This window comes from Mizuhopecten yessoensis, unplaced genomic scaffold, assembly GCF_002113885.1.
Source record: "Mizuhopecten yessoensis strain PY_sf001 unplaced genomic scaffold, ASM211388v2 scaffold4105, whole genome shotgun sequence".
Classification (NCBI taxonomy): Eukaryota; Metazoa; Mollusca; class Bivalvia; order Pectinida; family Pectinidae; genus Mizuhopecten; species Mizuhopecten yessoensis.
Window position 1 is genome coordinate 540,919 of NW_018405378.1, and position 16,793 is coordinate 557,711.

The 16,793-nt window shown below is 39.2% G+C and overlaps 1 protein-coding gene across 1 annotated transcript in view; it reads right to left on the reverse strand.

The window, feature by feature from the left end:
• LOC110448505 (reversion-inducing cysteine-rich protein with Kazal motifs-like) overlaps positions 1-16,793 on the reverse strand; it is a 97,683-nt gene that overhangs the window by 46,872 nt on the left and 34,018 nt on the right. The window contains exon 4 of the mRNA XM_021494778.1: positions 7,892-7,928. Coding sequence (XP_021350453.1) covers positions 7,892-7,928 — 37 coding nt within the window. The remainder of the gene's footprint in view (positions 1-7,891; positions 7,929-16,793) is intronic.

Sequence of the window (16,793 nt, forward strand, 5' to 3'; positions counted from 1 at the left end):
CCCCCCCTTTTTAAGTGTTCACCCTAGAACACCACAACAACCTAGGTTCTAACTCCCTGTCACCACAGGGAGGGCCATGGACATCATTTGTAACGGGAAAGAGAGCAGTGGGCTTTCACGGGGGATCAAACTCACGATCCCAGACTTCCTAGTCGGACGCTTTACTACTGAGCTGAAGGGATATTCCCTCTAGCATGAAAGCTAGAAGGTGACCATAATCCTTACATACAGATCCTGTGCTGTAGTCTCGTCATACCCCGCAGATCCACCTTCCCAAATTTTAAAAATCAAGAAGAAACAGCCAACTAGATGAAATATCAATCATAGTCTAAATGGGGTGCTTAGGGTCCTAAATAAATTGTGGCAGGGTTCAATTGTACATAGGATTAAGGTCGCCTTCTAGCTTCGAGCTAGGGGGAATTTCCCTTTAGCTCAGTGGTAGAGCGTCCGACTAGGAACCTGGAGATCGAGGGTTCGATCCCCGACGGAAGCACACTATTCTCTTTCCTGTTACAAATGGTGTCCGTGGTCCTTCCTGTGGTGACAGGGAGTTAGAACTTGGGTTGTGGTGTTCGAGGGCGAACACATTTAAAAAGGGGGGAGTAGTGTGGCAGGGTTCAATTGTACATAGGATTAAGGTCGCCTTCTAGCTTCGAGCTAGGGGGAATTTCCCTTTAGCTCAGTGGTAGAGCGTCCGACTAGGAACCTGGAGATCAAGGGTTCGATCCCCGGTGGAAGCACACTATTCTCTTTCCTGTTACAAAATCACTCTTCTCAATTATATAGAAATGTAGACAGTTGGTAACCAAGATGACGTTCTGGTTGCACTGACATTTTCCTTGTTTTCCCTTACTAGAAAAGGAGCTTGGTCCCACCACATATAAATACACCCTGATTACAATGTAAGACTGATCACAATATTCTAGATTTATTTCATACAGAAGTATATGTTCAGAAGGAAAAGGTTAAAATTTGGATAGGCAGATCAATGATCTGTTATAATAGGGTATTAGCTTTATTATAGGTGGATCAATACAGTCACTACGATAGTGTTGACACTTAGACACACAGAGCAGCTTTACACTACTCACAAGTACCAGTACTTATGTATATCTCCAAATTTTATGGACAAAAAAAAAGGTAAATATAATGACTGATAAGTTGAGTGGGGTACGCAACAAGATCATCGGTAAATCATGTTGTAATGGAAGCTCCACCTCACAACCTAATGGCCTCATTAGTGGTTCAAGTAAGTGACTGAGGGAGAGCTAATGATGATTAGTGGCCCTTACTTACAGCATAAATACAAACTGTATACCTTACAGCATAAATACCGACTAATTATAACTTACAACATAAATACCAACTGTCTATAACTTACAGCATAAATACCAACTGTCTATACCTTACAGCATAAATACCAACTGTCTATACCTTACAGCATAAATACCAACTGTCTAAATCATAGCCCCGAAACTCTTACCACTATACTCGAACCTCTGTCATAACAGAAACCTGTATAATCTAAATATATATATAACTTGTTTTTGGTGTTCAGATTAGACAGGTATAAAGTTTTCAGATAAGATAGGTATTAAGTTTCCGATTAGAGAGGTTTGAGGTTTTTCAATAAGAGAGGTATGAAGTTTCAGATTAGACAGGTACAAAGTTTTCAGTTAAGACAGGTTTGTTTTGATGGGTTCGGTTTAGACAGGTGTCCAGTTCAGACCTGGAACACCGCATAAGTTCACTAGCCCTTCTGGCAGGTGATTTAAAATCATCAACAGGTTAATGAGATTTTAGTGCCAAGTAATTTTTTCACATTAAATCAGCTAATAATTTATATAAGTGTACAAACAAAAGTATCAACTACTCCTCATAGTCCTTCTATCCTCCATTGCTAACATCTACAGACAAAGTGGGGTACACGTGGAAACTGCAACATATAAATGTCTTTTCAACATTATTAATCACAACATGTTCCTCGACACACAAATAAATAGTGTCTACAATTTGACATTATCTGCAGACAAGAGTTTTTGTTTAGTCAGTATTCGTCAATATCAAGTAGTATCAATAGGCCCACTAGATGTATTTATTGATCGAGTGCCGGTGACTCCCAGCAATAGAGTACAACTTCACCGCAGCCATCTATATTTGATTCATAATGCCATAGATAACAAAAACGAAAATCCTTTTTCATAATGTGGCATTTGTTTTCCTTGGCTTAAAATCAATATTGACTTGGCAAATTAGAAATTATACAGATTTTTTGTGTAATACTTGTGTGGCCCTTAGTCTGAGGATTTCGATCAACAATTTTATTTACGTAATATACTTGTGACACGATAATACCCCGGGTTAAGTAACAGGTTTGTTTTCATATCCTTCAGACGGTAAACGATTTCACGATTGGATTTAGTTTGGGTGAGAGTGCCTCTTTAGAATCCTACATATCTCAGTAGCATGGAGCCAGTCGGTGCAGGGTGGGGTAAAGAGTTGACCGTGGAGCCAGTCGATACAGGGGGGGGTAAAGAGTTGACCGTGGAGTCAGTCGGTACAGGGTGGGTTAAAGAGTTGACCATGGAGCCAGTCGGTGCAGGGTGGGGTAAAGAGTTGACCATGGAGTCAGTCGGTACAGGGTGGGGTAAAGAGTTGACCATGGAGCCAGTCGGTGCAGGGTGGGGTAAAGAGTTGACCATGGAGCCAGTCGGTGCAGGGTGGGGTAAAGAGTTGACCGTGGAGCCAGTCGGTACAGGGTGGGGTAAAGAGTTGACCATGGAGCCAGTCGGTACAGCGTGGGGTAGAGAATTGACCTGCTGTATCCCACTGCATGACACCCCCCTGCAGATTCGCTGGCTTTGTCCAGTGTCTTCTGCTCAGGGGACACCAGACTTAATCTACTGCCCCTTTGCAACACTTCACATTTTTTTCTAAGTTTCTACTCTTTGTCTTCCACCTCACCCTTTTTCATATGACTGCTAACTAACATGGAGCGATCCTACATGATTGTCATCATCATCTCTGTCTAGTTAGTACAATGACATCCCCATAGAACCTACAGTTTAGTTAGTACCTACACTGAAATCCCCATAAAACCTAGTCTAGTTAGTACCTACACTGACATCCCCATAGAACCTACAGTCTAGTAGGTACCTACACTGACATCCCCATAGAACCTACAGTTTAGTTAGTACCTACACTTACATCCCCATAGAACCTAGTCTAGTTAGTACCTGCACTGACATCCCCATAGAACCTACAGTCTAGTTAGTACCTACACTGACATCCCCATAGAACCTACAGTCTAGTTAGTACACTGACATCCCCATAGAACCTACAGTCGAGTTAGTACCTACACTGATATCCCCATAGAACTTACAGTCCAGTTAGTACCTACACTGACATTCCCATAGAACCTACAGTCTAGTTAGTACCTACACTGACATCCCCATAGAACCTACAGTCTAGATAGTACCTACACTGACATCCCCATANAGTCTAGTTAGTACCTACACTGACATCCCCATAGAACCTACAGTCTAGTAGGTACCTACACTAAAATCCCCATAGAACCTACAGTTTAGTTAGTACCTACACTGACATCCCCATAGAACCTAGTCTAGTTAGTACCTAAACTGACATCCCCATAGAACCTAGTCTAGTTAGAACCTACACTGACATCCCCATAGAACCTACAGTATAGTTGGTACCTACACTAAAATCCCCATAGATCCTACAGTTTAGTTAGTACCTACACTGACATCCCCATAAAACCTAGTCTAGTTAGTCCCTACACTGACATCCCCATAGAACCTACAGTCTAGTTAGTACCTACACTGACATTCCCATAGAACCAACAGTCTAGTTAGTACCTACACTGACATCCCCATAAAACCTAGTCTAGTTAGTACCTACACTGACATCCCCATAGACCCTAGTCTAGTTAGTACCTACACTGACATCCTCATAGAACCTACAGTCTAGTTAGTACCTAAACTGACATTCCCATAGAACCTACAGTCTAGTTAGAACCTACACTGACATCCCCATAGAACCTACAGTCCAGATAGCACCTACACTGAAATCCCCATAGAACCTACAGTCTAGTTAGTCCCTACACTGACATTCCCATAGAACCAACAGTCTACTTAGTACCTACACTGACATCCCCATAGAACCAACAGTCTAGTTAGTACCTACACTGACATCCCAATAGAACCTACAGTCCAGTTAGTACCTACACTGACATCCCAATAGAACCTACAGTCTAGTTAGTACCTACACTGACATTCCCATAGAACCTACGGTCTAGTTAGTACACTGACATCCCCATAGAACCTACAGTCTAGTTAGTACCTACACTGACATCCCCATAGAACCTACAGTCCAGTTAGTACCTACACTGAAATCCCCATAGAACCTACAGTCTAGTTAGTACCTACACTGACATTCCCATAGAACCTACAGTCTAGTTAGTACCTACACTGACATCCCCATAGAACCTACAGTCTAGTTTGTACCTACACTGACATTCCCATAGAACCTAGTCTAGTTAGTACCTACACTGACATCCCCTTAGAACCTACAGTCCAGTTAGTACCTACACTGACATCCCAATAGAACATACAGTCTAGTTAGTGCCTACACTGACATTCCCATAGAACCTAGTCTAGTTAGTACCTACACTGACATCCCCTTAGAACCTACAGTCTAGTTAGTACCTACACTGACATCCCAATAGAACATACAGTCTAGTTAGTGCCTACACTGACATCCCCATAGAACCTACAGTCTAGTTTGTACCTACACTGACATTCCCATAGAACCTAGTCTAGTTAGTACCTACACTGACATCCCCATAGAACCTACAGTCTAGTTAGTACCTCACTAGTAACCCTACACAACCAAATTATAGAGCCCTACCTCACTAGTAACCCTACACAACTGAATTATAGAGCCCTGTCTCACTAGTAACCCTACACAACTGAATTATAGAGCCCTACCTCACTAGTAACCCTACACAACCAAATTATAGAGCCCTGTCTCACTAGTAACCCTACACAACCAAATTATAAAGCCCTGTCTCAATAGTAACCCTACACAACCAAATTATAGAGCCCTGTCTCACTAGTAACCCTACACAACTGAATTTTAGAGCCCTACCTCACTAGTAACCCTACACAACCAAATTATAGAGCCCCGCCTCACTAGTAACCCTACACAACCAAATTATAGAGCCCTACCTCACTAGTAACCCTACACAACCAAATTGTAGAGCCCCGCCTCACTAGTAACCCTACACAACCAAATTATAGAGCCCTGTCTCACTAGTAACCCTACACAACTGAATTATAGAGCCCTGTCTCATTAGTAACCCTTCACAACTGAATTATAAAGCCCTGTCTCATTAGTAACCCTACACAACCAAATTATAGAGCCCTGTCTCACTAGTAACCCATGAAAAACACAACCCAATTATAGAGTGAACCCTCTCCAGAAACCCAAAACAACTGTCAAGTAGATTCAGACTGACTGACCTATGAAAACCAAAAATAAACAGTGCTTGGTCCTAACACAATAGCTGCCAGTCCACGGGTGTTTACTGTCCATGTTTGTCTAACTGACAATCCATTAAGTTCAGGTTCCCGTACAAACACAATCAGACTACAGACTTAACCCACTCTATTCCCCGGCGACTTGTTAGCTTACACTTCCAATTACGACTGAATTAAAATTCCTGAGGAAACCCATTATGACTTTCTCGTATATCCCTTTATTAACAAGACTTACATACACGCCAGTACAATAAAAAAAATATTTGTCTGCAGTTCAAATTTAAATAACTTCCTTTAACGTCTTGACACGATGGCAACAAAAGAATATTTTTTTCTATCTAATTAATCCTGGATTGTCATATACATCTGTGACCGAACGCCAAACGGTCCCGTCCCAAATGGTACAATTATCACTAATATACATGTAAACACTACACATTCAGTCCATGAAGGGTGATTTGGTACTGAAACCCTGCGAGATCACCAGGCCATGCTCAAAACGCAACCAGCTGATGTTTCAGGTACAACTGCCTTCCCTGCAACAAGCTTAATTTTGGGATTAATTTAAGACAGATAATCTGCAATTAACGTTTATACTGTACATTAAATGTCACTGACAGACTAGAGCCCAGGATGTCTGCATTCTATACTAGAGTATTTTTTTATTATAAGAATAGAACATATTATTCCCATTAGATACTAGACAGAAATTGATTTGTATAGAATCGTAACACAGGGCAACACTAGCCTATGTATACAAGGCTATCATACCGTTTGATTAATATTGAATTTCAGTTTTTTGGATGCAAAGTTCGACTATAGCGAAATTGGACGGGCTGATCATCGAAAACCAGGAAGCTCAATTTGAACAGCATCTGTGCAGAGTTTGAAGGGTCCTGGGTTTGAATCCCAGTCTGGCAGTACATTTCTCTTGCCCTTATTACATGACGAATAATTCACGAAACATCCATCCAATGGCCGAGTTACCCGCCTCACTACTAGATTTCTCTAAAATCTCTTTAAGCTTCCAATTTGCCGATCAATGTTGTCCTTGCATATATATGAAAATAACTTTCCCAATTAATGAAAATAGAAATGATGAGCAACAACACCACTGAATCCAGTACAAAATGTAATGTTTGATTTACATCCTAAGTGCTGACATGTTTCGGCCAAAGGGAGGCCGTCTTCAGAGCACAGTAACATGATGTTTGCAACTATGGTACAATGACAATAAAGGTCATGTGACTAGAACAATAAAGAATAACTGTGACGTCATCAAGTTGCTAAGAGTCACAGTCTGATAAGGTGAAAAGGTTTAGCTAATTTACCGCTACTATGGGACTGACTTCCTTGCAGGGACATTGGGTCTCCACCCCCCCTGTTGTTTCCCAACTAATGTTTAACATTTCGGCAAGTTCTTAATAGTTCCTCATGATACATAGACCTAATTTTCTGAACATGATTTATTTCTAAATTTTCTGACCATGATTTATTTCTAAATTTTCTGCACATGATTTATTTCTAAATTTTCTGAACATGATTTATTTCTAAGTCAAAATTGCGCAGAATTTCAATGACAATATGATCACTTTTACCTTCAGGTGAGTGTAGTTTGGGAATACAATAAAGGCTTGTGTTCGTGAGAACTAAAGTACACATAGATATTGGGCAGTACTGAGCACAGTTTAATCCTGTTCCCTACATAATGAGGGTGATTCACCATCAGCTTACCATAACACAACATTTCCATCACGAAGGGTAATATATACAAATGGATATTAACATTCATGAAAACTATTTCTTCCGGCAAAAATGTCCTGGTATACAGCAGTAAGGAGTCATAATTACTTTATTTCTGATTCATTTGAGGAAAAAAATGGTATTGTTTAATTCATTTTTTTACCATTTTTGTCAAATTGGATTTTTTTTTAATTCATGAGCTCTTTTTTCAAAAGAACTATGCTCGTCATTGAAAGTAATTTCTATAAAGATCTAAATGCAAAATGCGACATTGCGATTGTTGAAGGCAGTGGTGAACATTTCTGGCTATCTAGTGACTACTTCAGACTTGTTTAAACCTTTTCAGTCCCTTTAACAGTTAGTGAATGAATCTGCAAACAAAAGACCATTTTACAAGGTCACAAGGGCTCACTGCCACACAAAGACCTTTCCCATGAGGTCACCGGGGGTCAAAACCAACGACATGAGCACACACAATATTTTCACATGGACAAGGGAGGGGAGGAAAGGGCATTTAATATCAAGCTTGCCCTTAGACCTTTTGTTTGACTACATCTACGAATGCAAACGTGTTTTAATTATTGACTTACCAGGCACTGTTATATTAATGCATCTCCAAAAGGCAGTCTGAAAAATACAAGAGTAGAGACATTGTTTATCATCACACTGTTTTAACAGAAATCTATGTAGTTCTGACATGGTTCAATTGGTACAAACTATTTCATTGAAACAAAATTTCACATAATATGGCAGCAGTACATCAAAACATTGATAGATCATAACAGTTCACCACCGTCAAGTTTGATCATTTGTAACAGGAAAGAGAGTAGTGTGTTTCCTCCGGGGATGGAACCTACGATCCCAGACTTCCTAGTCGGTGGCTTTACCACTGAGCTAAAAGGAAACTCCCTCTAGTGCAAAGCTAGAAGTTGACCGTAATCCTGTGTACAATTAATATCTGCCACACTACTCCCCTATTATAAATGTGTTCGCCCTCGAACACCACAACCCAGGTTCTAACTCCCTGTCACCACATGTAAGGCCACGGACACCATTTGAAACGGGAAACAGAGAAGTGTGCTTCTGCTGAGGATCAAACCTGCCACCCCCAGGTTCCTAGTTGGACGCTCTACCACTGAGCTAAAGGGAAATTTCCTCTAGCTCAAAGCGAGAATGCCACCGTAGCCCTATAGGCCTATGTACAATTAAAATGTGCCACAAATATATTTTCAATTGTCAAAAGTACATAAAAACCAACAATGTTTTCAACAGTTTAAAACCAACACTAGTATTATGTCAGACGTAGTATTATGTCAGACGTAGTATTATGTCAGACGTAGTAGTATGTCAGACGTAGTATTATGTCAGACGTAGTAGTATGTCAGACATAGTATTATGTCAGACGTAGTAGTATGTCAGACGTAGTAGTATGTCAGACGTACAGTCTTTGTGTACTCACTTCAGTGTTTACCCAACCCTAAACTGAAGTGGATAGTATTAGTTTGTGGTGTGTGTTTGTAAAACGATGACAGCCTGTGAAGGACTTTTTCATCAGTAATTAACTGGTCAAGTTCTAATATATTAGCAGGTAAACAAAAAGGATATCAGAGATTTATTTTGTTTAAAAATCTGAAATATAATAGTCTTATTTCTTATTTTTCAAGTTAAATTGTTTATTAGTTGATCTTCCATTAAAATTACACCACAGCAAACTTAAATTGATCCTAATGAAAATATATAACTATTGACCTTTACTGAGGTCCATATAATGATTTATCAGCCTAGCAAGGATGATATTTTTAGAAATTTCTCAGACATCAGAGGCTTAATGAAATCATATCTTTCTTCGGTTAAATCATTCTGTTTTACGTTTAGCATATGTTACCATTATCATAACCAGCTCATCCAACATTTCAATTTAGAATTCAATGTTGAGAAGGCCTCTGACATTTCAAACGTTTATATATAACATTTCAACATGACAAGTAAGATCTAAATATAGCAAAGCATTACGTTTCACAGGTAAAATAGTCGCTTTGAATGTAATTAATACAGGCATTATTGATTAAAACAAGAGCTTACATACGTGCTGACAACCAGAAGGAAACAAATAAGTACACAAATGTCCTAAAACAAGGATTGGCTCATTGAGGTTTTTCACCTTTGCAGCATCAAAGTTCTATCAGTATGATCGCAGATTACAACGAGGAGAAGACAAATGTACTGAAACACTCAGCATACAAATTTACCAGAATGAAAAGTAAAGAAATACACAGAAAACAAGGTGGCGTTCACGAGACAATGATTCACTCCAATTCAATATGTCAGGGTTTTTTTCTGTCTTGGAACAGGATGAAATTAGCAGTTTAGGTTCATGTGCAGTGACTGATAACCTAGCGTTTGGTTTTAATTAACAATCATACATGAACATCCCTGTTATCTTGTAGAAGCCGTTAGACAGATAGATGTCAGCCTAGTGTTGAAGTTACAGGTGAACTTCCCCATTACCTATCTCTGTTTGTACTTTTACTAAACATCTCATCATTCTACCATCGAATAGGGGGAATGAGGAAGGAAGTTAGTCCCCATACATCATTCTACTATTGAATGGGGAGGATGGGGAAGGTGGTTAGTCCCCTTACATCATTCTAGTATTGAATGTGGAGGATGGTGATGGTGGTTAGTCCCCTTACATCATTCTACTATTTAATGGGGAGTATGAGGAAGGAAGTAGGTCCCCATACATCATTCTACTATTGAATGGGGAGGATGGGGAAGGTGGTTAGTCCCCTTACATCATTCTAGTATTGAATGTGGAGGATGGTGATGGTGGTTAGTCCCCTTACATCATTCTACTATTGAATGGGGAGTATGAGGAAGGAAGTAGGTCCCCATACATCATTCTACTATTGAATGGGGAGGATGGTGAAGGTGGTTAGTCCACATACATCATTCTACTGTTGAATGGGGAGGATGGTGAAGGTGGTTAGTCCCCTTACATCATTCTACTGTTGAGTGGGGAGGATGGTGAAGGTGGTTAGTCCCCTTACATCATTCTACTATTGAATGTGGAGGATGGTGAAGGTGGTTAGTCCCCTTACATCATTCTACTATTGAATGGGGAGGATGGGGAAGGTGGTTAGTTCCCATACATCATTCTACTGTTGAATTGGGAGGATGGGGAAGGGAGTTAGTCCCCTTACATCATTCTACTATTGAATGGGGAGGATGGTGAAGGTGGTTAGTCCCCTTACATCATTCTACTATTGAATGGGGAGGATGAGGAAGGTGGTTAGTCCCCTAACATCATTCTACTATTGAATGGGGAGGATAGGGAAGGTGGTTAGTCCCCATACATCATTCTACTATTGAATGGGGAGGATGAAGAAGGGAGTTAGTCCACATACATCATTCTACTATTTAATGGGGAGGATGGTGAAGGTGGTTAGTCCCCTTACATCATTCTACAATTGAATGGGGAGGATGGGGAAGGTGGTTAGTCCCCTTACATCATTCTACTATTGAATGGGGAGGATGAGGAAGGGAGTTAGTCCCCATACATCATTCTACTATTGAATGGGGAGGATGCGGAAGGTGGTTAGTCGCCTTGTAAACCACTTCTTGATCTACCGCCTCATCATTCTACTATTGAATGGGAAGGATGGGGAAGGTGGTTGGTCGCCTTGTAAACCACTTCATGATCTACCGTCTCATCATTCTACTATTGAATGGGGAGGATGAGGAAGGGAGTTAGTCCCCTTGTAAACCACTTCATGATCTACCGCCTCATCATTCTATTATTTATTGGGAAGGGAGTTAGTCCTGGTGTAAACCACTCAATGATTGTAACAGCACTTAACATGGCAGCTTCTCCAGCTTGGGATTGCCCTCTGTGGTTTTTAGCTCATAATGGGGATTATGGCAACACAGTTCTGCTACGATCCCTTAAATTGTTTCTGAGATATACCAGTAAAAAATTGTTTAGAAAGGCACCAACTGACTGCATATCGGAAACTGAATTAATGATGGATAACAACGAAAAGGAAATTAAACAGCCAACCATCAGAAGAAAGTGGGCTAAACAAATAAATGTAATTCACGGAGCTATAACAACAAAATGCTGTCTATATTCGACAGCTTCAAAATTTGAAAAAACTTTGAAGTAACATGATCAACCTCACATTAGTAAATTGATGACCTCCTATCATTATCTGTTAATAACTTACAATCTCAGACATTTAATGTAAAACTAGCTCTAACATCATCCGATTTCTCACGTCTCAAAAAAAGCTCAACAGAGGTTAAAAGACATTCACAATTTTTTTTAACATTATAATGGTATTTTTTTGGTGTCTAGCCATTTAATACCCTTCACTGGTCTCACAATTATGAAAGATGATACGTGGAAGGCTGCGGATTTAGTAAATGTTAACGGCGATGAATAAAAACGATCATTATACCTGCAGTTGCAGCTTATAGTCATACAGCAGGGTTTGTGGGGATCCAAGTTTTACAGCGAGTTGATCTTCTGACACAGACTCCAGCCCAAACCATGGGGTAGATTATATATATAATATTTATGAAATGATATCCTCATTCAGGAAGACTGGCATTGCTTAGATAGTTGGAATAGTGATAAACAGTTATCAGGAATCTTGTTGGGTCGGATACATGTACACAGTAGTCACTCAATCTCAGTGGAGAGTACATCTCTGAATAAAAGCGAGTCCCTGACAGAAGGTTATTACAATCTCTCATGGAAGAGATTTTATATCTCAGCTGACAGTCAGGCTCCAATGGAAGAAGGCAATATCTCGTGCAAAACCAATGTTTTCTCATGGAATGAGATGTCAATGTTTCATGGAAGAGAATGCATGATAATTTTCCATGAATGAAGAGTGTATTTTTATCATGGAAGAGAATGATATATTCTCATAGAAGAGGACCAAGCCGTCTGGTAGATGAGACTTATTTCTCTCCTGGAAGAGAACCAGGCAGACATGTATACCTGCTCTAAGTTGGGATATTTTTACCTTACAAACACTGATCCTTACATATTTACCTGTCCTCCAGTGACCTAAGTTACATTACACCTAGCTATCTATTCTACAGAAATTTCCAGAGCGAAAAATATTGCCTACATTAGAAATATGAAATCCATCTAAGTCCTAATCGGTGCACACAGTAGGACATACAAAATTCTGAATAATCTAATCAAAAATTTATTATTACTTTTTAAAGAAATATCTTCAGTGGAGGTCCTTCAAAGCTGACGGATAATTACGGCTCAGTGGTCTATGGGCCCCGTCAATCTGTTGTGAGTGAGCTCTGTTGGGGGGGACAATGGACCAGCGACTCCTGACATTAACAGGTACAGGTGACTCCAACAGACTGTCATTACAGGTAGCCAGGAGCCTGGCACTTCTATATAAAAGTACTGTCAGCTTAACAACATATCAACATTACACAGAGATGACACCTTGTTAGCTTTATCATCAACGGAGATAACTGAAAATCTTGTTAGCTTTGACAACGTAACAGGCAACTTGTTAACACAACATAACAGCTATACCTGTCCGACATCTCCCTAACTCAAAAACTCCTGAAATTCCTTAATGCACTATTCCAACCTTTGAATTGGAAGGGTTCAGATGTGTCTTCAGGGGTGAATGGGTTAACTTTCTCAGCAGTAACCCACCAAATCATTAACATTAATTAACTAAATTACAATTAATGATAATTCTACAATTACCTTCATAGGAGTTCCCCCAGACTGACTGTACTACAATATGTGCATTCCAAACATGAATATGCGAGTCTAATTTTGTTTGAATATTTGATCATATTTCTGATATCAAATATCAGGCATTGTAATAGTTGACTTCAACTTTGAAACATGTGAACTTTTTAACACCGGTTTTGTAAACTTTCTACAATCAAATGCGTCAAAAAGAGATGCTATCGTTGAACATGTAGAATAATGTAAAAAATACAAAACAAGAGACCCAGAGGACCTGTATTTTTTAGTAATCTTAGCAAAATATTATCATTTAAAGTATTATTAGTAATATTTATAATAATATATATGGATCTAAACCATTTTCATGTAATGACATGGGACTAAGTCCCCAGGGGTGAAGCAAGATCCCTGAGCTTATTCTGGTAGCATGATATGTTTTTGTCATTAGGCCAAGCATATATATGGTTAAATAATGGAGATCTCAATCATTTCCAAATTATGACCCAAGGGCTAAGAACAAGAATTGCACTTTGATCCATTTTAGCCAGCGCTAAAGCCCTGGAATTGTTTATAAAGTTTTGATTGCTATGAACTATAAATGCTTCAACATCAATTTGGTAATCTGCTCAGTAATTTGGGAGGAGTTGTCGCTTCAATTAAAACAGATAATTTCTTTCACTTCATCCCTCAACCCCAAAGGGGAGTCAGCATCTCTAATTTTATATTTGTAATCCCCATGGGCCAAGCATGCCACCGCTACAATTTGGCTTTAATAGTCCAAGTACTTTGGAAGGAAATGCCATTCAAATAAAAAGCTGACGGAGGACAACAGATGATGAACGAAGCACCACCACGCAAGCCAACACTTGTGCCAGGTGAGCTATATTGTCCACTATGTGAAGATTGCCATTTTTACAGCATATTATACACGGTTGGCTCGACCCAGGATGTAGAGCGCCATGCCCTAATACTGACGACAACACAAGCTGATTGGTAACCTTTTCTGTAGAAACATTTAATACACACTATTAATACCAGCCAAGTTTTCACACAAAACACAAGAGTAACTGCATGGTGTAGCCTAGCTTCAACACAAAACTCTTAAATCTCATTTGAAATTCAAATTAAGCTATGAAAATCGCTGACCTGTGAAGTGTTAAATATGCGAGAAATGAGCCATCCACGATTTGAAAACGCAACAAATTGTTATCACTAGGAACATACAACATTCAATTGTGGCGTGATCGTGGTGCACAGGTGATGGCTTTTATAGGGAGGCCATCAATTCTGTCGACATTTAGTGGCAGGATAATTTCTAACTCGAATGACTTTGGTACAATTGATAAGGTAGAGGTTGTGGAGTAAAGGTTACAGGTCTATTCACAATGACTGTAACTTATAACTCCCTATCTATCTCTTCCTACCGTTACAACTAAACATGTATTCTTATCTACAGAACACAGCTGATTCACCAGCGACATAAGCCCCGTATAGATGTGCTCACCAGCGACATAAGCCCAGTATAGATGTGCTCACCAGCGACATAAGCCCCATATAGATGTGCACGCTGTCTGCAGCTATCTGTCATGCAGGCAAATGTTCAGCATGACACAATCCATATAGTTTTGTATTGATAATTTATCTTTGGGTAGCAGCGCTGTGTAACATTAAAAACTCCAGACAGACAAATATTTAGTTGGCATATCTTTTATATGTTACACAGGCCTTCATGGGTAGGGAGCTTAGCTGTATAAATCGGCACCTCGTGATCAAGTTTAGAAGTAAAATACAGTCCCGTTTCTTTCCAAATGGACAACCTTAAGCTTATAGGCCTATAGCTCTGGGCCTACATGACAGGTTTCAACAGGCTGATGTTCAGCTGATCTGGGGACTCTGTGCATCAGGCCTAGCTAAACAGTTGGCCTACAACTAACCACACAATATAATTATGTCCATGCATGGGCACGGAGCTTAGCTGTATAAATCGGCACCTCATCATCAAGTTAAGAGGTAAACTTTTCCAAATGGACAACCTAGGCGTATAGCTCCGGGCCTATAAGACAGCTAGGTTTCAACAGGCTGAGATGTTCAGCGGCCTATGTGGGCTAAACAGTTGGCCCGCAACAAACCACACAATATTTATGTTCATGTGCTGAAGCCTGTAGGCCTAGACAGGTAACATGCTAAACAGCACATCAGGTCTAAAACAACTCAGGGGCCTAAACAACCATCATTTACAACAATTCTCATTATATGGGTGGATAACGAAGGCCTGAAGATCAGACTTGTGAATATTTACATTATGGGAACAAAATATTTATTTGGGCAATTTTTAGTCTGAAACCTGAGGCTTTTTTAAAACAGATATATAGCAAGCTTTTGGGCTAAATAGCAGGCATGGTCTAGATCAGTTTGGTCACAGAGTAGCATGAACGTCTGAAATAAACAATTAACATTTAGTATAAGGGGATGCTTTCTAAATCAATCTGTCACCGCTTTTTAATTGTGATGTAATTTTGGCATCAAATATAATTAAATGTTATCATAACATAGATAGTATAAACACCAAGGACCAATCTTTCAACTGATTTTTTTTGTTCTGAACAATTGGTTTGTTTTCTACATCACAAATGATAATTTACAAAACTGCCTCAAGTTATATAATACATTAACAGACCTGAAAAAAAGAATCAATTAATTTTGTGTTAGCGGTAACACTGACTTCACCTGTGTGATATATCACTTCTACGTCTCCTTGTAGGGCTGCCAGGTGTTTTTACTTTTTGAAGCACTCTGTTTAACGGGACACAGATTGATAATATTTTTCCTTCTGGCCCTTAACGTCCTACATTTACATCACTTAATTTAAATCACAATTTTTTTCACTATATTATTTGGAGAATATGAAAAAAATCAGAGTTTTCTCTTAACAGGTAGACAGTTTCTAGATGAATTTTAGATCATATTTGTCTCAATGCGTAAATAACAGCTTCTTCAGAATTAACTACAGTCTTGTTTTATACACAGTTGATGAAAGGTAGTGTATAAAACCTGGTAACATCATTTTAATTGACACTATATAATCAAGACTGGTTCGCCCGTTGTCAGTATGATATGACCGGGTGGGGTATCCTGCTGGGCGTCTTTGGCAGTATGTTTCAGTGAGATAGCACTATAAAGTCGGCATCAGTTCCGAGCTATCACAAGGAGACAAACAAGAAAATATTGCAGCCTCCCAAAACACACACGCATACAGTACACGCATGCATCTTGCACACAGGGGAGGCCGTCCTTAAATGACCATAGCTGTTGATAGGACGTTTTACAATACTAAACCAAACCAAACCAAAGAAGACACTATCAAGAATTTAAAATATATACATTGTCAGATTTACATAAACAGGGTTCTTCTCTCTGTTGAACTTTTGCCCCTTTCCTAATGAGATCTTGACAAGTTTTCTTTCAAATGATTTCATGAAAAAAAGGAAATTAACAAAAAAGGAAATCAATTTTCAGATCCTACCTTCAGCAGGACACATTTCATTATCTTTTTAAAATTTTATTTTTAAATATCACAAAACAAGATTTTCAGAAAATTTACAATCTTTAAAACAAATGCCTTATAGACACTTTGCAGCTACTTCCATTTTCTGAAAGATTCTAAATATTAGTAAGACATAGCAGAATATATTACAAATTCCACATGTGACGATGGTTTATCTTATTTAAGTAACTCATTTAATTATTAAATC